This window comes from Sardina pilchardus, chromosome 2, assembly GCF_963854185.1.
Source record: "Sardina pilchardus chromosome 2, fSarPil1.1, whole genome shotgun sequence".
NCBI lineage: Eukaryota > Metazoa > Chordata > Actinopteri > Clupeiformes > Clupeidae > Sardina > Sardina pilchardus.
Genome location: NC_084995.1, coordinates 20716579 through 20737559, shown reverse-complemented (window position 1 = coordinate 20737559; position 20981 = coordinate 20716579). Strand labels below are relative to the sequence as shown.

Below are 20981 nucleotides of genomic sequence, written 5' to 3'. Positions count from 1 at the left end.
CGTCATTAATGTTAATCTTTTGGGCCTCTGTGTCTAGTTACAGCCTCTGTCTGTTTTTGGTCTTGGATTTGTGAATACAAATCTGAATAAATGCGACTTATAGTCAGGTGCGACTTATATATGTTTTTTTTCCCTTCATGAGGCATTTTTTGACTGGTGCGACTTATACTCCGGAAAATACGGTAAATGGCACTATTGAAAAATGATTCGCGTTAACAACTAACGTTAGGGCAGCGACGGTGGCCATCAAATCAACATGATTTGGCATTAGGCTACAAACAGAAAACGTATGATAGAGTTCGGGGCAGGCGACATGCTAGTAGCAAGATTGCTTTCCTGGATTCTGGAACCTCAGACCCTACTAATAACTTCTAGCATGTTTGCCAACTTTTTAAAATGAATGCCATGAAAATAGAGCCCTCCAAAAAGGCGAACCATGAAATCTATTGTTTTTGACCTTTTGACCTTCAATTTTGACCTTAAATTATCAATATGATTTTGGCAACTGCTGGATTCTGGAACCTCAGACCCTACTAATAACTTCTAGCATGGTTGCCAACTTTTTTTAAAAAAAAGAATGCCATGAAAATAGAGCCCCCCAAAAAGACAAACTATGAAATCTATTGTTTTTGACCTTTTGACCTTCAATTTTGACCTTAAATGATAAATATGATTTTGGCAACCGCTGGATTCTGGAACCTCAGAGCCCTCTCATAACTTCTAGCATGGTTGCCAACTTTTAACAAAAAATGCCATCAAAAGTGTTTTTTCAGGGTCTTGGCCTGCTGACTATTTCTCATTTGTGACTCATCAAAGCGAAATCAGTTATTTTAAGAAAATCCTTCCGGATTAAAATGTTGAATTTCACATTTTTGCATAATCCGACAGTATACAGTCTACAGTTTCATAAACCCAGCGAAGATTCAACACATTTGCAGTCATTCCCGTTGTCCACGCTGCTTAAAAAGGTGATTTTCTCCTCTTCTGGTATATCGTGACAGGAGAACCATGTCAACTTTGGATGCGGTTATCTTAGCGATAGTTTGTGTGATACCCTCGATATACATATCGTCGGAAAGCTTAGTTTATGGCCGTTCACGTGAGCACAATAACTTAATTTTGTAAATTTTACCGAAACGACTGGTTTTGCTTTGCAGGGTCACATTTACACATACATTTAGTAAATTGCACAAGCCAGCATTGTTCCTCTTTGTTACATTTAAAGAGGAACATTTCCACTGCTGACAGTACCACATGCTGTGTGCAATAAAAGAGAGGAACAACATCCTCAGTAAACAGGCAGCAGTACTGCAAAGTAACATGGAGACGACTGTGGACATGAACGACTATCAGAACTCCCCTCATGGCCAACATGCCCAGGCCCCTGCATGCCGACATCACAAAGGTAAAACTGAGGAGACTCTAAAGGAGGAATCAGTGTTGTTCAAATTTGTTTAGAAGACTAGCTGTTTGGCTCTTGAAGTTAAGAAACTATACATTTGTCTCATTTGTCAGTTCTGACAAGACAAAATGGTTGTGTGTATCATAAATGTCTCTGTGGCAAGTGCATTCTTATACTGTACATACTGGTATTCAGTGTTGGGAAGTAATTGGGTGCATTACTATAGAACGAAATGCGGTCAATGTGTATGCTATAATCAATAATAATCAATAATCAACAACCGGAACTATCTATTTTAGAAAATATTTAACTTTATTCAAATGACAGAAGCATTATGTCATAAACATTTATGACTTGTTTATAATGTATGACATGTTCACTGAAAAGCAGATTGTGGGTTGTTGTTGACACTATGAGTCTTAAGCTACAACTTCACATAACCTCACATGTCTGTTTCCTCCACTAATAAAATATAATACAACGTTCATTCATGTAACTCAAGTTTGATAAATCCATCGGAATAGTATTAGTATTGTGTGTCTGTGTGTATGTGTGTGTTGTATTCAGAAATGTATCTAATGCATGGATGCTCTTGCTCACAATAACACACACACACACACATACACACACACACACACGGATGGTTAGAGGAGTACGTTTTTGCTCTCTGCTCTGGCAAGGTCACACAGAATTAAATTTACAATTACTATGCTCTTGGCACATCCATGATGTATGGTGTCATTTTCAGAATTAGTATCAAACTCTGGCTAAGACCCTGTTTACATATTATCTTCTACATTTAGGGTAAACCATTTGTTCACGGTTGTTGACGGTTTGAATAAATGTGAGAAACCCTACCCATGAACAAAAACCTCTCCACCCACATGCTTACAGAAGCTGTTAAACAACAAGTTGACAAGAATAAGCATAAAGACATCCCATTCTTAAGCCAAGCAGACATCGGGTAAAGTGAAACCTCTGGACCACAACACAACTCTCCTCGGTAACCTCCTAGCGTTCATGGTTCAGTCCAAGTCAGTCAGTCAGGGCAAAAATTAAAAGTTAGAATATTGAGTCATTGTTTGACTTTCGAACTTCTGAGGAGAAAATCCCAAGCGTACTCAATGCAAAAAAAATAAGACCTGCAACATTCATCAATTTACCGAGTAGTCTGGAAAATGGATAATTAAAATTTTAAAGGTAAACTATGCAAGTTTTTTTTTTTTTTAGCAATTTGTCATACTAAGCAGCTTTGGAGTCATTGGAATGGTTATTTGATAGGCTGGGTGAACCCTGCCTGAACTTCCGGGGAATTTGAATTTCGCCTGGCAGCTCAGGCTGGAAACCAGCAGATCTATCTCCTCTGTTTACTGCCAGAACCTTTGACTCCAATCAGAAACGGCCATACTCCATACTCCTGAATCTGGCATGCTATTGGTTGGTGACGTGACGATAACGAAACAAGCGACGCAAAGCAGCAGTTGTGTGCACACTCAACCTATCGATGCCGCTATCGCTTCTGTTTTTGGAAGATTTTCTTTGAAAACAGAACAAAAACTTGCCCTGGAACACTTCATACAGAAGAAGGATGTGTTTGCGATTCTACCGACCAGCTTTGGTAGAAGTTTAAAGAGACCCTATGCAACTTTCTGCAGGAGACGATCACTCCTTGTTTACATCTGGAAGTCTGAGACGAAGAACCACGCTTGCAATTTATATATTTAAATATAGCCTATACATGTATAAATATACACGCTAAAGCTGTTGGGGAAGCTCTGCAGAGAATATGCAAGCATAAAACGAGCGAAAACGAAAAACGAAACCGAAACCAGAGATGAAATCGCCAATCCTGCATAGTTCCTCTTTAATTTACCAACTAGCCCGGCTCGTGGCAATTGCGTGAGTCTTTTGAACGATACCCATTGATCCTGCCTCTTGTGCAGTAGAAACAAAGCGCAGCCTCCCCAAACTAATGTTTAATCTTAAAAGATTGAGCTTAATATGGTGAAAACCAGACTAATTATTTGACTTAATTCGGGTGACGCTCGCTTCCCTCTAGCGCCTCTGAGCGGAAAAACCACGCATGCAAGTTTGTTGTGACACCGGGACGGAAAGTCTCCAGCCTCGCAGTCTCGCAATCATGCTCATGAAGCGGCAGACTGACTGATTGAGGAGTGTTATAAAATGTACACGCTAAAGCTGTAGGGGAAGCTCTGCAGATTCATCTGCAAGCGTAAAACAAGCGAAAACGAAAAGCGAAAGCGAAACCGGCAATGAAATCGTCAAACCTGCATAGTTTCCCTTTCAGCCAATTTCTCATTCTTTTCATTTGAAATCTGCAAATAGAACAAAGCACTGCAAAGTGTTAGATGTAGGCCTTTCATAGGGGTACCTTAGTCACTGCACAATGAAAAAACAAGGTGATCACTGATCATATAAAGGTCAGTGCGTAAGAAATCCATAAGAACATAGGAAATGTATGGAATAGGGTCACATCTCCTACAATACATTAAATGATGTTTTCTAAACAAAGTTCAGGAGGATCCCATAGGGTTGATCGACAGGCATCACTCACCTCACTTCTGGTCGTAGGGTATAAAAACCATATGCTGGAGTTGCAAAGCCTCCCACCTCCTCCCCTGCTCCTCCATATGAGCTCCAAGCTCTAGTTACCCCTCACATGCGGACATCACTCGCATGTGATCTCCGCTAATGGCATCCCAGGACCATGGCCAGCTACCAAGCCAAACTTGCCATTCTCTGCAATCACTTTAAGCAATCCAATGGGCGAATTAGTGAACATGCACATTTAATTCAATTTTCAGAGTACAGATTGTACAGACTGATTGCAATGAGTTTTGGGATTCTCTGTGTTCTGCAAGTGGCTCTTAACATCTCCCTGCATCTTGCTGGTAAGTTTTGAAATCTGTACCAAGTATCATTCAAGTAAACTACTTTGTGATGCAAACGATACATCTAAATCTGAATATGCGTAATTATATGTGTATTGATATGTTTGTAAATATATGTTTAGTTATCTATACATGTACATACTTTGTTTTATTGTAGGAAGATCTTGTCCAGTGGGGTGGTTTACATATGGTTCCAGCTGTTACTATCTTTCAACCTCACGCAGAAACTGGACTGATAGCCGTGACCAGTGCCTAGAGAGGGGAGCAGATCTGATTGTTATAAACAGTCAAGAGGAGCAGGTGGCTGGCAATGTAAACACAAAACACTTGGTATTAATTATGAATTGGTTTTAGACTCATTATGATCTTCTTTCATAGGAATTTGTAAGAGCGCTCTCCGTGCATGCTTGGATTGGTCTCAGCTGCAGCGAAAAAGACAGGGTCTGGAAATGGGTAGATGGTGCACCCCTGACCAATGGCACTGGGTGAGAATGGAGAGATTACAACAACGTAGTTCAGTATTTACAAGTAAATGTACAATAACTGGACACAATGACCTGAGTGCAATCCTGCTGCTGTACACAGATATTGGTCGCGAAGAGAGCCCAACAATGCGAGAGGGATGGAGAACTGTGTTGAAACATGGGCTCGTGACCCATCTCTTCAGACCTGGAATGATGGCAGATGTGAATATGAATTACAGTGGATATGCGAGAAGGCACCTTAGTCCAACGGGTGCAAAATGGAGGCATTATGAGTGATTTTGAGCTACAGTACATTGGTCTAGTACAATGCTGTTTGTAAAGATCATTATTCACATTTTGACTTTTGACATGATAACCACAATATACAGGGCTCTTTTACTTCCTTAAGTGGGCCAAGAATTGAGTAAGTGGGAAATCCCTGGGTCTGGGTAAGAAAATATGATGTGGCTAATATGAAGTCATCAAAACTGTCAGCCGTCATGTGACTGAAATTGCATGACTTCATGATTGGTCACAGAAATACGCAGGGCCCTCTCGGAAGTTGAGTGAGTTCAGTGATTTATGATTTTGACTATATCAACGATGTAAATTTGTCAAAAATAAAACAAGGTTCCTTATTGTTATTGATTTATGTTAGTGATCTGTTCAATAAGCAGTATGCATATAGCCTGACTCTCGCCAGACCCTTGTAGTTCCGCCATGCTCCACCAGAGGCGTTTCGCTGAGCTCCACACAAGGGTCTGGACTCGAGGACAATCCAAACTCCTTCCAGGGGGCAAAAAATTATGAACCAATCAGGAGCACCGAAGCGAGTGTTTGATTCAAACAACAATGGCGGCACGCAGCGAGGAGTCTTGTGCTGACATTGATTCTGCTATTTCAACCGTTTTGTCGAATCTATCGAGTATTCATTCTTTAAAAGATTAACAGAGAATGGTTTTGAAGACATTTATTGGTGGCAAGGATGTTTTTACTCTTCTTCCGATCGGGTTTGGCAAGAACTTGAAAATGCCTAGCACGTCATTCAAGATAACAGGCAAGTGGTTTATCAAATCACATGCAAGGATGTTTTACAAGGACCCGCCTTCATAAATATATCTCCTATGGAGAAGTCCCAGATCCTTGTGTGAAGCAGACAGCGAACTACAGGATCTGGCGAGAGTCAGGTTAATATGCATATATTATGTTGGGAAAACAAAGAGAGAACTATCCTGTCCTCCCCCTCCCAGCTTCCCCAGCCCCTCTGCTCTTTCTCTGATGCCACACAGGAGGAGGTGATCCACCTGCGCCCTGGACCCTTTCACTTCAGCCCTGCTTAAGGCCAACATCTCTGCCGTCTCTCCACTCAACATCATAAACCACTCTCTCCTGGCTGGCCATATCCCATCTACATTAGAAGCTGCTGTCATCACCTTTACTGAAAAAAAAAACACCCTGGATCCACAGGGTCTCTCCAACTCACGGCTCTGTATTGAGCCCCACCCTCTTCACCATCTACATGCTCCCCCTTGGCAATATCATTAGCAGATATGGAATAACTTTCCACTGTAGGCTGATGACACACAGCTCTACCTCAGCACATCCTCCACCAGTGGCGTCATGCCCATTGAAGTTAAGGGGGCTCGTGCCCCCTCAGATTTTTCGTCCCTGATATTTTTTTTAATCATAACGTTCTGATTATACTCCATAGTAATCCATACCAGAGCCTATAACGACTCAAATGTATTCTTCTGGATGTAATAAACCTATAACTAAAGACCGGCAGCCCTTTTCCTAAATTGGTGTCTATAGCATACTGTATGTTCCCGTGGAAACTGACACGCACATTGAGCGCGCATTGTTGTGTGTTGTGTTGTGTGTTGAACTGTTACAGTTAAAGTTAGGCTACAATTTGAACAGTTGAACTGCACAGTGTTTGGACAGCTACAGTCAATTAGCCTGGATGCCAGACCGAAGTTTAGCCCCGCTTACATTCTTTTTCTGCAGGGAACTTCGGTCTGGCACTGCTCCGTTCAGCTGCTACTATTCGAGATACAGATCTGTTCGGACCAATCACGTTGTCAGGGCGGGCTTTACATGATGATTGACAGATGAACAGCAGTGAAGTTCACGGCTGCATGCGTCCTCGTTTGACGAGTTGGGTGTGAGACCATGTTGGCTTAGGTTGATTTTGATTGCAACAGAAACGCTATGGCTATGAATGCATAATTTGTTCATGCAGTTTGGCCTTTCGTTTATCTTAGCTATTGAAACGGAGGTTTTATCACGGATTCACACAACTATTTCTGAACACTTAGACCAACGTGGATATGTGGGAAAACTTCAGTTTCACTTTCACCAAGGTAAAACAGCATGTTTGGGTGATGTTGTTCCCGTTTGTTTAAAAATGTCTGTTTGCAACGTTGGGTTAACGACACACTTCCCCAGCTGTTCATTGCATACAATTTGAAGGAATTATTTTTAAAAACGAAGGAGGATGTTTTCCATATAGCCTACCCTGCTACATATTTCGTTGTCTTAGATTTCGCAGATACTGACAGCCAATAACTTGTTCTGTTTGGTTTGGTCTATCCAATGAGTGCAGAGCTATCCCCCCCGCCCTGTATCGGTTGAATCACGCCCCATAATCGCAGCTGAATGGAGCAGTTTCAGACTCATATTCTGACAAGAATTGAGTATGACGTCGTCAGGCTAACAGTCAATAGTGTTGAAGTGGTAAATATGCAATAAATCAACATTACATTTGGATGATATTAAAAAGTAGCGGAATTATTTGTGGACCTGGAAATCTTGGTGATGATCACAAAGTTCACCAAACGCTCCAAAATCGCATTTCCAGGGAAGCCGGGCTTCTCAGGGAGTGAATGGGCAGTGGGATGTAGCCCACCAGGACGAACTCTTTTATCTACCGCTCTGAACGTGGCTAGAACTCGTTGATTGAAAGCTATGTTGCGATTGGAGAGCAGTGTTGGGGAGTAACGCATTACATGTAATTGAGTTACGTAATTTAATTACAAAATAAATGTAACAGTAATATATTACAGTTACTGTAGAAAAAATTGTAATTCAATTACAGGTACCTTTGACATTTTTCAAAATTACAATTTGAATTACATCTCAATATTGTCAGCAAAACCTTGCAAAGAATATTGTATGTAAAAATAACTGTTTCCCTCCACAGCCATAGCTTGATACAGGACCTTCTGATAGGCTCTATCACGTCTACAGCGCATCAGCGTAGGCCTACATGCCTGCCTGTAAACGTGTTATGATTATCATTATATTATCCTTACAAAAAATGTGATGCTAATTCATGACATTGAATGCCCTTGCTGCCTTGTGCGCTTGTACAGAACTGCTCGGCAGCCTGTAAACCAAGGCCGAAATCTTCGCATGGATTTGGGGACTATATATATCAATAAAAAATCGGAAAAGTAATCAAAAAGTAATCAAAAGTAATTAGTTACGTTACTCAGAAAAAGTAATTCAAATAGTTACACTACTATTACATTTTAAACAGTGTAACTTGTAACTGTAACACATTACATTTCTAAAGTAACCTTCCCAACACTGTTGGAGAGGAAGAGTTTCAAGTTCAGGGATGCGTTGACGTTAGTGTTGGCAGGTGAAGTCAAAGCCAAGGTAAGTTGCAGCTCAAATTCTTGTATATTTGTGAGCAATACAGTCGGTTTCTATTTATCCTATACTCTGCAAATAAAACCGTAATGGGGAATTAGGTTCTTACGGTGGTGTATTGGTGGTGTATTGCTGTCACACTAGAAATGAAAAAAAAGGCTCAGTATCAAGTAATTACGTGAAAGTTTCTTGTTAGAACAAGATCTTTTTCACGTTTTAACAAGATACGTTTCATGTTATTACATGAAATGATCACGTTATTTCATGATGATATTTTCACGTTATATAACATGAAAATATCATGTTATTTCAAGATATGATATTTTCACGTGTTTACAAGATATTTATCCTGTATTACATGAAATTTTCACGTTATTTTATGACAACGAAACTTAACGAGACCAGGCTGGAGAGCCCATGGCTGGCATATAGGCTGAATGAGAACAGGCTCTCGTGTCTATGAACATGCACCCTGGCTGCTATTGCAGTGCTGCTTGATGAGTGTTTGTTTTTGTGCATGTGTGTAGCCTACAGTACGTAGTCGCCAGCTGACCAAGTAACAGGAGCAGGCCTGTGTGTATCGGCAGAGAGCCGCTGCGGAGGCGGATAGAGAGGTGAGCAGGAGTAGCCTGCTCACACAGTCTGATAGTTATGCTTCATCTTCTCATCCACTTGACGCAACTTAATGCAAGAGGGAGAAAGGGCCTTGATACATTTGCGAATATTTACGCAATTTGGCTGGTTTGGTGCCGTAGCTTGCATGTCAGGTCATCGTGGTCATATTTAGGGCTGTGGGGAGAGGCTGCTGGGAGTGAAAAGTGAAGCGCAGCAGTTACACAGTGCAGTATGGAGCCCAGGAAGGGTCAGGTGGGTGAATATTTTTTAAGTGCACTTTTGCGTTCCCTCGCAATACTTTTTGCGTTCCCTCGCAATACTTTTGCGTTCCCTCGCAATAACTTTTGCGTTCCCCCGCAATAATTACGTATATGTGGCGGGGAATTTGCCATTGACTACGCCACCCCAGGTATTAGAGGGAACCCAGGGAACATCCTCTAGAACCAGTTACTGTGCGTTCAGACCAAGAGCGACTTGAGCTTCCAAAATCGCTCTGGACGCCCTGTAAAGGACACCGTGGGAAGCTGGGAAGCTTTGGCCGCTCCTGGCCGCTCTGACGTAGTAGCATTCTATGTTCGTTGAAAGTCTTTTGGTCGCTGAACCGCGTCATAGCTCATTACCATAAAGTTAAACCACTTTCAACTTTCTCTAGTCGCTCAAGACGCCCAAAACGCGACGCCGACGGATTCGTCGCTGCTGGCAGCTGAGAGAAGCCGGCTTCCATTAAAAATGAATGACTTCCGGAATCTTTGGAAGCTCAAGTCGCCGGCGGTGTGAACACACAGTTAGACACACAGATCCGTGGGTGAAAAGGCAGAGACGTCCCATTACATATATTTATAATTTTATTAAATAACAGCGACAAAGACATGTACACAGACACGCGGGAGTTAGGCTGTGACATGGCAGGTAACCCTAACAGGTGCTCTACCCCAAAAGAGGGCAATCAAGTGCTCCACACAGGCACGACAAACAGGTGGACTAGCAGTACTACAGTAGCATTACACACAGCACAGCACACAAAAAGAGGAGTAGCGACCACTAAATGGAGTTCCCCCAAAGAGACAGCCCAATACAACAAATCACAGGGACACAAATCAAAGTACTACACAAACACCTAACAAGCCATTGGCAAATGGCAAACAAAACACAAACTTGCACTTACATGTATACACATACGCACAAACTCAGACACACAGGAATGCCACCAGCAGAAGACAGCAGGACCAAACGGGAAGAAGCTGGAGCCACCCGAACCAACTTCACTGGCCGCCACTACGATGTTGCCGGGAGTGTGGCTGGAGAGCACAGGCCAGAACATGCAATATGCACACACACACACACACACAGACACACACACAGTGTTGATAAAAGCGCAGAAACAGAGCAGCCTCGTCTGTCGGATTCCACTCGAGCTCAGGCCTACAAGAGTGGGGAACATCCTTACAATCAGCTCAATCACTGAAATCATAAAATAAAACTAAAAGGAACCTACCACTATGGAAGTACATGAAGTACAAATGACAAGGGAGCAGGCGCCATGGGGCAGGGTGCTTCCAGCAGTCCTTGACGGACCAAAGCAGATCCAGTGCACAGGGCGAGTGAATCTAATTGCTGGCTTGCTGCAAAACAGCCATATAGTACCGACCAAATGCTAGGGACAGAGCCCATGGAGCTGGGGTGAGAGCCGTCCGGGGATCACGCATCCAACAGACCCCTTCCAACATGGCCTCTCTTCTACCCCCTTTACCCCAGGATCTGAAGGCCTTTTCACGTGCAAGCAATTAAGCAGAGGGGCGGGGCAAGGAGAGCAAGTTAATTGCTACCCATTTGGAACTAAGCAGTCTTCGTCCTGTTACATTCACGCCTATGTCCTTTAAGCCGCAGGTTCCGTTTGCGGAGTGGGAGGGGTAGAGAGGGAGCGAGGGTGTGTGTGAGATTGGAGTGGGAGAGAGAGGCATGTTACAGGGACCTGAGCAATGTGAATGTAGGCTATATTGTTATAGAGATCACAAAATAAATCCTCGGATCCAAACCACTGTGCAAGTTATTAACCTGCATGCTGTTGTGAAGGAGAGAGGGAGTTAACCCGAGTCAGTTCAAGTACCTCGGCCCTAGGAGCAGCCAAATAAGTCTCCCCTGAAATCTCAAACTACGTTCTAATCTAAGACATAAAGACAACATTGGGCGCAATACTGTAGGCTAGCCTAGGCTACGTCTGGTTAATGCGCTGTCAACTCTCATACTGCGCCGAAACAAGACAGTTCTTCAGCAGACGCTTCAGAGTTTTCATACTTATAATCACATTGTGTCTCACAGACAAATCCGCCAGTATATTGCTGTATGTGAGCCCCAGGTTAAAGTAAAACTTAATGTCCAGATTATCCATGAGATGAACTGCAGTCCATGTAAACCTGTATGGTAGGCTAATGTATGGATGTTGAGTCATGTTTCATGAATCAGTCATGAATGCTTCATGCAGTTCATGACAGCTGTTATGAATGTGTTATGAATGAACCCGTCAAGTAAAGTGTTACCAAAAAGATTCACCCACCTGACCCTTCCCGGGCTCGGTAGTGCAGGCTGCTGGAGAGCACGGCAAAGGAAATGTTTAAACAACAAGCTTTTTGAGATCAATTTATCTCTACAGTAGGTAATCATCAACACGGCCCAAAACGCCACACCGGGATTCTTCCCGACTCTCCCGATTGCCACTCCACTGCATACAGGTGCAGAATATTCTGGACAATGCTCGGGTGTTCGCATATAGCCTATATATATTCGCATATAGACAATATCATCCACAAGTAAATAACTGGAGAATCGTCATAAACCGAGCTTAACATAGAATTTGATTGACTCATGATGTGAGCCATAGTGACCAACCTTTCTTGCCCCTCCTTCCGTTTAGTTTCATTATCATGAAATAACGTGATAATTTCAAGTAATAACATGATAAATATCTTGTAAAAACGTGAACATACTGTATCATATCTTGAAATAACATGATATTTTCTTGTTATAAAGTGAAAATGTCATTATCATGAAATAACGTGATAATTTCATGTAATAACATGAAACTTGTCTTGTTAAAACGTGAAAAAAGATCTTGTTATAACAAGAAACTTTCACGTAATTAGCCTACTTGAAACTTTCACATAATTACATGATACTGAGCCTTTTTTTATTTCTAGTGTGACAGCACACCACCGTAGGTTCTACAGAGTTTGTGACTTGCTTTGTTTCAGTTATGTATGGGCTTTGTAGCCAGATAGCTCGCTATAACGCCTGGCAAGGCTAATGTTTACTTGAATTTTAAAAGCCATTTGATAGTCTCCCCCACCGGGGGAGATTGAAAATAGAACAGCAAGGCAGATGAACGTACGGAATAGCCACATAGAAATAACTAGTTCCAAATGTAAACTTCCTCCAAAGTGAGCTGATAATGTAGCCAAGCCAGGTGACATGTCTCAGAATTCTAAGGTAGCCTATGTTTGGTCTATTCTGGGATTTTGGGATCCAATATAGCACCCTAATAACATTTATCCAATAATTGACAACCACCCCACCCCCCCATCCCCACCCACCGTCGGAAAATTATCGCGACGTCCCTGATTGTGCCCTTTAAGAATTTTGGCTTGCATGACGCCCCTGACCTCCACTTCATCTGCACCCCTGCCAACATCCACACTGGCCACCTGTCTAGGAGATAGAGGCATGGATGAAGCTCAGCTTCCTTCGACTGAACAGCTCCAAAACAGAAGCCATCCTAGTTGGCACACCACATCAGCTCCGCTCTTCCACCATCATCAGTATCACCTTCTCTGACCAAAACATCTCCATATGTACATCTGTCACCAACTAGTTGGGTGTTAAAATTGCCCCACAACTCACCTTTGACATCAAAAACCTCTATAAGACTTCATTCTACCACCTTCAGAACATCGCCAAACTCCGTCCAACACTCACCCTGGGGGATGCAGAGAAGCTCATCCACCTTTGTCTCCTCCAGGCTGGACTACTGTAATGCACTCCTCATCGGGATCTCTGGCAAGAGCATCCAGAGACTCCAATATATCCAGAACAGTGCTACCAGGATCCTGATGAGGGTGCGCAAGCATGAACATATCACCCCCATTCTGAAAAGTCTTCACTGGCTCCAGGTTCATTTCAGAATCGAATATAAGACCTCACTCCTCACCCACCAGTGCATATACGGACACACCCCCCCTTTACATACAGGAACTCCTCACCCCAGACCTCCTCACGCACCTTCCGGTCTAACAATAACACCCCACAGCATGAGTGATGGGGCTTTCTCCGCGGCTGCTCCCAGGCTGTGGAACGCCCTCCCTGAGGGCCCCACAGAATACTGACACTTACAAAAAAACAAAAAAACAATGCTCAATGTTTTTTTATAGACATTTTTTTATTTTTTCTTTCTTTTTATTTGTTTCAATTATGACCGCTGTGAAGCCATACAGGTTTTGTCAGATTTTTTTATCTGATACATACACACAGGCTGTGCAGTGATGATCAAGCTACTTAGAAAATGCAGTAAGCTAATCTAGCTGCTCTATATTAAATGAAGCTTACCTACACAAAAGCTACCTAAAAGACAAAATGTAGCAAGCTAAGTTACATAAATGTATGTAACTTATTTTTAACTACAAGTAGTGAAGCTACTGCCCATTAAAATAGCCCCACATCATCACATACCCTTCACCATACCTGGAGACTGGCATGGTGTTTTTGTGGTGATGTGGGGCTATTTTAATTCCAAAGACAAAGGGAAACTTATCAGGATGCATAATATCCTAGATCCATGAAATACAGCTGGCCTTCAAAATTAAAAACATAAAAAAAATCTTCCTGCTTCTATGGGAATTTTATATCATCTTAGTCAACTTTAGCATGGGTTCAAATATTCTCCCCACTGTGTCCCAAATCCCAAAATATGTTAGGCCCTTTTTCTGATTTACTCATACATTTAGTGAATTGCACATGCCAGCATGGTTCCTCTTTTTGCCGAGTATCACATGCAGTGTGCAATAAAAGACAGGAACCAAAGCACATCCTCAGTAAATAGGCAGCAGTACTGAAGTAACATGGAGACGACTGTGGACATGAACGACTATCAGAACTCCCCTCATGGCCGGCCCCAGTCGTGGCGCGACTGGCTGGGGCACCTGCACCGCACGCCGGCGACCCGGGTTCGATTCCCGCCCCGTGGTCCTTTCCGGATCCCACCCCTATTCTCTCTCCCACTCGCTTCCTGTCACTCTACACTGTCCTGTCACATTAAAGGCATAAAAGCCCCAAAAAATATACTTAAAAAAAAAAAAAAAAAAAAAAGAACTCCCCTCATGGCCAACATGCCCAGGCCCCTGCATGCCAACATCACAAAGGTAAAACTGAGGAGACTCTAAAGGAGGAATCAGTGTTGTTCAAATTGGTTTAGAAGGCTAACTGTTTGGCTCTTAAGTTAAGAAACCATACATTTGTCTCATTTGTTCTGACAAATGAGACAAAATGGGTGTGCCATATGGCTTACATGCCTGTAGCCAGCTGAAGTCACAGAAGTCTGGACCTTGATCATTTTTTAGAGCTAAATGTTGGATTTTCAGCTAAATATTCACCTGACAGAAAAAAACAATCAGCAGTTTAAAATGTCTCTGTGTCAAGTGCATTCTTATACATAGCGGTATTCAGTGTTTGGAAATAATTGGGCACATTACTAAAACAAAATGCAGTCCATTTTAGACAATAGAGTAACTTTGTTAAATTGACAGAAGCGTTATGTCATAAATATTTATGACATGTTTATATATATGACATGTTCATGACAGTGTCATGTCACTCTTATGTAGCTACCTTCAAGTAAAGTGTAACCAAAATATGTATACTTCCTTTGGGACGTGGTAGCTTTTTAGCCTATGAGCAGACAAAACATCACTGTTCTTTGACACACTGGTTTCATAGTGCAGAGTTTACACTGTCCATCCTCACTGTAAAGCAGATTGTGGGTTGTTGTTGACACTATGAGCTACAACCTCACATGACGGTTTTATCCACTGCTAATAGAATATAATACAGCGTTCATGTAATCCAAAGTATTTAAAATATGTTATTCACTTTGAGTAATCTATTGGAATACGATACGGCATAGACATATGGATAAACATTTCTCTCTGCTGGATAATTTTCAATTAACCGAAATATTGGTGTAAATATTACCATGATCAAATCTTCACCTTTGGGTTACTGCACAACGATCACTGATCACATAAAAGTCAGCGCGTAATAAATCCATAAGACATAGGAAATGTATGGAATAGGGTCACATTACATTACATTACATTTGGCTGACACCTTTTAACCAAAGCGACTTACACATCTCCTACTATACACTTACATGCACATTTAATACAATTTACACACATATTTGATCATTTTCAGAGTACAGATTGTACAGACTGATTGCAGTGAGTTTTGGGATTCTCTGTGTTCTGCAAGTGGCTCTTAACATCTACCCGCGTCTTGCTGGTAAGTTTTGAAGTCTATCAAAAATCATTCAAGTAAATTAGGTAACACTTTACATTACAGATCGGTAATAAGTGGGTAATGTTATGGTAATAATATCTATGCAATTTAATGGTAATAATATTTTGAAACTACATATTACAAATAATAATGTGTAATTTCTAGAGAATTACTGTGCAATTACCATGACAATGCAAATCACTTGGAATTAAGAGTAAAATGGTAATAACTGCTGTAAATATGTACTTACCGAAGCAATAAATATTTAGGATAAATTATTTGTAATATGTGGTTTAAAAATATTTTTTGAAATTGCATTTATATTACCATAACATTACCCACTTACAGTATTACCGATCTGTAATGTAAAGTGTTACCGTAAATTACTTTATATGTATATGTATGTAGAATTATGTGTATTGATATGTTTGTAAATATATATATTTAGTTATCTATACTTGTAAATACTTTGTTTTATTGTAGGAAGATCTTGTCCAGAGGGGTGGCTTACTTATGGTTCCAGCTGCTACTATATCTCAAACTCACACAGAAACTGGACTGCTAGCCGTGACCAGTGCCTAGAGAGGGGAGCAGATCTGATTGTTATAAACAGTCAAGAGGAGCAGGTGGCTAGCAATGTGAACGCAAAAACACTTGATATTGATTATGAATTGGTTTTAGACTCATTATGATTCTCTTTCATAGGAATTTGTAAGAGCGCTCTCGGTGCGAGCTTGGATTGGTCTCTGCTACAGCGAAGAACACAGGGTCTGGAAATGGGTAGATGGTGCCCCCCTGACCAATGGCACTGGGTGAGAATGGAAAGATTACAACAACGTAGTTCAGTATTTACAAATAAATGTGCAATAAATGGACACAATGACCTGAGTGTAATCCTGCTGCTGTTCACAGATATTGGTTACTAGGAGAGCCCAACAATGCGGGAGGGATGGTGGAGAACTGTGGTCAGACATGGGCTCGTGAGCCATCTCTTCAGACTTGGAATGATGACAGATGTGGCCACAGATTTCAGTGGATGTGCGAGAAGGCACCTTAGGTCAACTGGTGCAAGATGGAGGCATTATGAGTGATTTTGAGCTACAGTATTCATCTATTGTTGTTGTTTTTAAAGATCATTACCGGTATTCACATTTTGACATTTGACATGATAACCACAATAGAGATGGTCTGATTATATGTCACTGTAATCTTCTGTCTGAAAATCCTCGAAGTATTGATGGTGAATAAGGTTGATACAGTATGGCACTGAGTAAGTACACACACACACACACACATGCATGCACACATATACACATCCACATGCACAGACACACGTGCATGCACACCCAGATACACACGCATGCATGCACACACACACACACACACACACACATACACACGCGCACGCGCACGCACGCACACACACACACACACACACACACACACACACACACACACACACATCCACATAACCAGGTACACACACTCACACTCTCTCTCTCTCTCTCTCTCTCACACACACACACACACACACACACACACACAGGCATGAACATATAGTACTCACACACACACACACACACACACACACACACACACGCACAGGGGATGGAAAGAAGGAGACGGAGACAAATTGACAAGTGTGTGATTTATTTTTGCGTAGAGGATGTACTTGACTGAGTGTTGGTCATATTTTGCACCACTAGATGGTACATCTAGTATTATATTATTCTGAGATCTCCTTTGCTGTTGTTTACTTCATTTGTCTGTTAGTCATATTTTCTCTCATTTGTTGTGGTGTTGTTATTACATTGTCTGTCATTATTTTTTTTTTTTTCATTATTATTATTATTATTATTATTATTATTATTAAAAACTATTTTTAAAAACTGCTAACTGTCAGTCTGAAGAAGGGTGTTCGCCCGAAACGTTACTTGATTAAAAACAGTTTAAACGTGGAGTTCAGTGTGCAGATCCAGCTTTGCTTGTTTCATGCATTTTTTTTAATTTTTTTTTAAAATCCAACATCTGTTAGCCTCTGGATGTGCGCGCCTGCTCTCTTAGATTTAAAACTGATACCTGTCACTGTCTAAAAAGAAAAATAGCTTATTATTATTGGAGAACAGAGCATTGGTAATACAGCTTGTTTAGAGGCCAATGCATATTATACAGTGAAAAGTCAAATATAAGTATGAGACAGCAGATAGTTATGTCTGACTCATAATAATACAAGACCCAATTGCAGAAGCCCAAAGACTAAAATAGAAATGGCACAAGTGTGGCATGAAACAGTTCCGGTCCATTTCAAAGAACATGACTCCTCCAACATCATTGGCAATGTATGTGTGTATTACCTTGTATGAGTGCATAGTTCATACAGGAAAATTGGACTTACGCCCTTAATTAGTGACAACGCAACCTAACCAATCACCTTTGCCTCCTATACGCCTGCACTAGTTTAAATTCTCCGCGGTCTCCGCTGCCAGATTCACCCAGCTCTAAGACGCCGCTTATTTGCTCCCTCCTCCTCCCCAGCTCCACCTGTCTAGATCTGCTTATAGTATAAAGGGGGGTTTTCGTTAATTTCTACTTGTCTTATTTATTGTGGCAGCTATTTACAGTGTTACTTGTATTTTATGCAGCTTCAGTTTTGCAGCTTTGCAGCTTTAACTTTGCAGCAGCATCTTGAGCAGATCTAGGGCGCCATGACCAAGCATACTACCTTGTACTTACACTAATAAAAATCTTATTTACTAATTCTGAGAGTTTCCCGTCTGAACTGTATTACTGGTCGGTAGTTATTTAAGGTCTTTCACTTCCTTACCAAGTAGGCCAAATAGGAAAATCCCTAGGTCTGTGGGCAACACAAAATATGATGTGGCTAAAATTACTCATATTGTGGCATGTCAAAACATGCGTCAGGGCTGCCAACTCTTCAGATCAGCTTGGAGTGAGATTTATTACAACACGGTGGTCTTTCTGCTGGGCCTTACTGTCGCACCTCCAACGGCACCTGTGGTGGACTGTGCATGGCAGGGGTGCAGTCCTCCATGAGACAGGCCTAAACCTGACCGCGTACCGTCCATAAGGTTTTGTTGCAGGGTCTTCAGCTGGGGACCACTACTCATTGACGTTTGGCTCCTTAACCCAGAACATCTCCTGGTAGCGGGCCAGTGACCAGGAACGTCTCCCTGACACCCCCAGCAACAAAACATGAATGTTACTCCCCTTGTCTAGTCATCTCAGCCAGAGCTGGTGGCTTGCTTCCTCAGCTTCCTCAGAGAGCTCTCTGGTGGATGTGCTCAGTGTGGCTTCATGTAGTCCCAGGTCCTTGAGCAGGCGTGATATTGATCTGCCCAGAAATCCTCTTTCTCCCACCTCCACTGGGTACAGCCTCACACTCCATCCATTTTCTCTGCAGACCACAGCACCACGTCAGGTCTTAAGGTGGTGCTGCATATCTCCTGTGGGAACTAGCTGCCTACCCAGGTCTGCAGTACCTCCCTCTTTCCCACTACCCCTGGTGTTGGCAGGTGGTCTCTTGCTGGTATGCATTGCGAGTTCCCCCTGCCTGAGGAAGTGGATACTGCATTGGCACTCTGATGGACTCTGGCTGTTTGCCTCCAGTCGTTTTGCAACCCGACAGAACATGCTGGATTAAAGCACTGTTGGGCCCGCAGAGGTCACAGGATTGCTCTGTTCCAAGCCACTGGCGAGGATTTTGAGGGCTTAGGAGGGTGACATACACTCTTAAAAAAAGTGTTCTCAGGGTGCTATATAGAACCACTCAGGCATTAAAGAACCCTTAGGGTTCCTTTGATGGACCCTTCAAAATGGTTTAATGATCCATTTAGGTGTACCATAGCTATGGATGTTAGTCTGTTGGGGAATAACTGAAAACACCAAAAGTTGCGTTTTGGAGAGATTAGATGGAGGTACTGATCTTTCATCCAGCCTGAGATATCCTTAAGGCGTGCAGAAATACAATCTGAAACGCTAGTCATCAGGTGGGAAAAACAGGTAAAGTTGAGTATCTTCCACATAGGCAAATCCATGGGTGCGAACGATCTCATCTAAAGGAGTAAATAAATAGAGAAAAGAAGGGGCCCTTATATGGTGAGGTTATGAGACATTATATCTGTCTTTGCCAAGACACGCTGAATGAATGTCTTTTAGGATTCAAACCAGTTATGAGCTTTCCAGACAGAAATGGCCAGCTCAGATAATGCAGAGAGGAGAATGCATGGTTTATCAGGGACTGCAGAAGAAGTCAAGCAGAATTACAACTGACAGGGCACTGTCAACCTTGCTCTGATAGATGCATCTCTGAAATGACATAATTTTCTCTTAGCAGCTCTAAGTTCCTTTCGGTTTATGAGCCATGGGTGATGGGTTTTAGAATAAGTGAGTCAAAATGGTGGGTGAAAAGAGGACATGCTGTGTTTATGACAGGACTGTGTGGTGGTTCTCCTCAAACAAATTCACTATGACGGTGTCATTTGCACACTTCCCTATGTGGTAGTTATCAATCTCAGTACAACAGTTGTCAGAGTAGGATGGACATTTAGAAATCCAATTTGTAAAGTTACAAATAATTTCAGAACAACCTCCATAAAATCCTCACAGTAACTAGAAACTAGAAAATATCGTTTGTAGATTTCAGAGTGAAAATGCTGACAAATATTTGTTCTAATGTTTTCTTCAATGGCTGCTGGCAGTTTATTATTATTATTATTATTATTATTATTATCATTATCATTATTATTATTATTGTTGTTGTTATTATTATTATTAATTCAAAATATGCTACCCAGATTCAAAATACCCACTGCAGTAGCCTAATATTTCACTCTAATATGTCCAAAATAAAACCCAAAAGAATTCTTGATTTTTTCCAGTGTTAAGTTTTCTGTACATCAAATGTAGGCTATGCAAATCATTGCATATTTCAGTAAATAATAGCTCATTTACACATGTATAACATTTAATAAAACGTCCAATACAAAAATGTCTTCATGTAAATAATCAGCTATGTAAGATTTGAGGGAATATCTATTAGTTTTATATCACTGGATTTAATATGTCATACTGTTTACACTAAAAGTCAGGTAAGTGCTAGGGTAGCTAGCTTTTCCCATTATGAATTAGCATCAGAAAGTTGGCATCAGAAAGTATATATTCCATTGGATTTGAATGTCACAGATTAGCAAATGTACCTTTTTTTGTGTGTTTTGGCACAAGGAACACTACGCCTCTGGATATGATTTTATCTTCTGATTAGTGTAGAAAACATCTTGGGGGTTACCGGTAGACAATAAGGTGTTGATCTCTTTCTTTAGCTATTGTAATTAGGCGTAGAAGTCAAAATTGCAAAAAATGTCCCAGATT

General features: G+C 41.5%; 1 protein-coding gene across 2 annotated transcripts; it reads left to right on the top strand.

Annotated features, from left to right (window-relative positions):
- The first annotated feature begins 1272 nt into the window (after positions 1-1272).
- LOC134101393 (CD209 antigen-like protein E) lies at positions 1273-16761 on the top strand. 2 transcript variants are annotated; one of them, XM_062555041.1, is made up of 5 exons: positions 1273-1405; positions 15510-15596; positions 16077-16219; positions 16299-16405; positions 16506-16761. In XM_062555041.1, the coding sequence occupies exons 1-5, from the start codon at positions 1321-1323 to the stop codon at positions 16648-16650; spliced, it is 567 nt and encodes a 188-aa protein (XP_062411025.1). In that variant the 5' UTR covers positions 1273-1320; the 3' UTR covers positions 16651-16761. The 2 variants fall into 2 exon arrangements, with proteins under 2 accessions (XP_062411025.1, XP_062411033.1); XM_062555049.1 differs by lacking the exons at positions 15510-15596; positions 16077-16219; positions 16299-16405; positions 16506-16761 and adding exons at positions 4228-4314; positions 4472-4614; positions 4693-4799; positions 4900-5418.
- Positions 16762-20981: the final 4220 nt, after the last annotated feature.

Coding starts and splice junctions, on each gene's coding strand:
- LOC134101393 (XM_062555041.1), top strand. CDS start 1,321: ATGGAGACGACTGTGGACATGAACGACTATCAGAACTCCCCTCATGGC. Junction 16,220..16,298: donor TAAACAGTCAAGAGGAGCAG/GTGGCTAGCAAT, acceptor TCTCTTTCATAG/GAATTTGTAAGAGCGCTCTC. Junction 16,406..16,505: donor CCCCTGACCAATGGCACTGG/GTGAGAATGGAA, acceptor TGCTGTTCACAG/ATATTGGTTACTAGGAGAGC.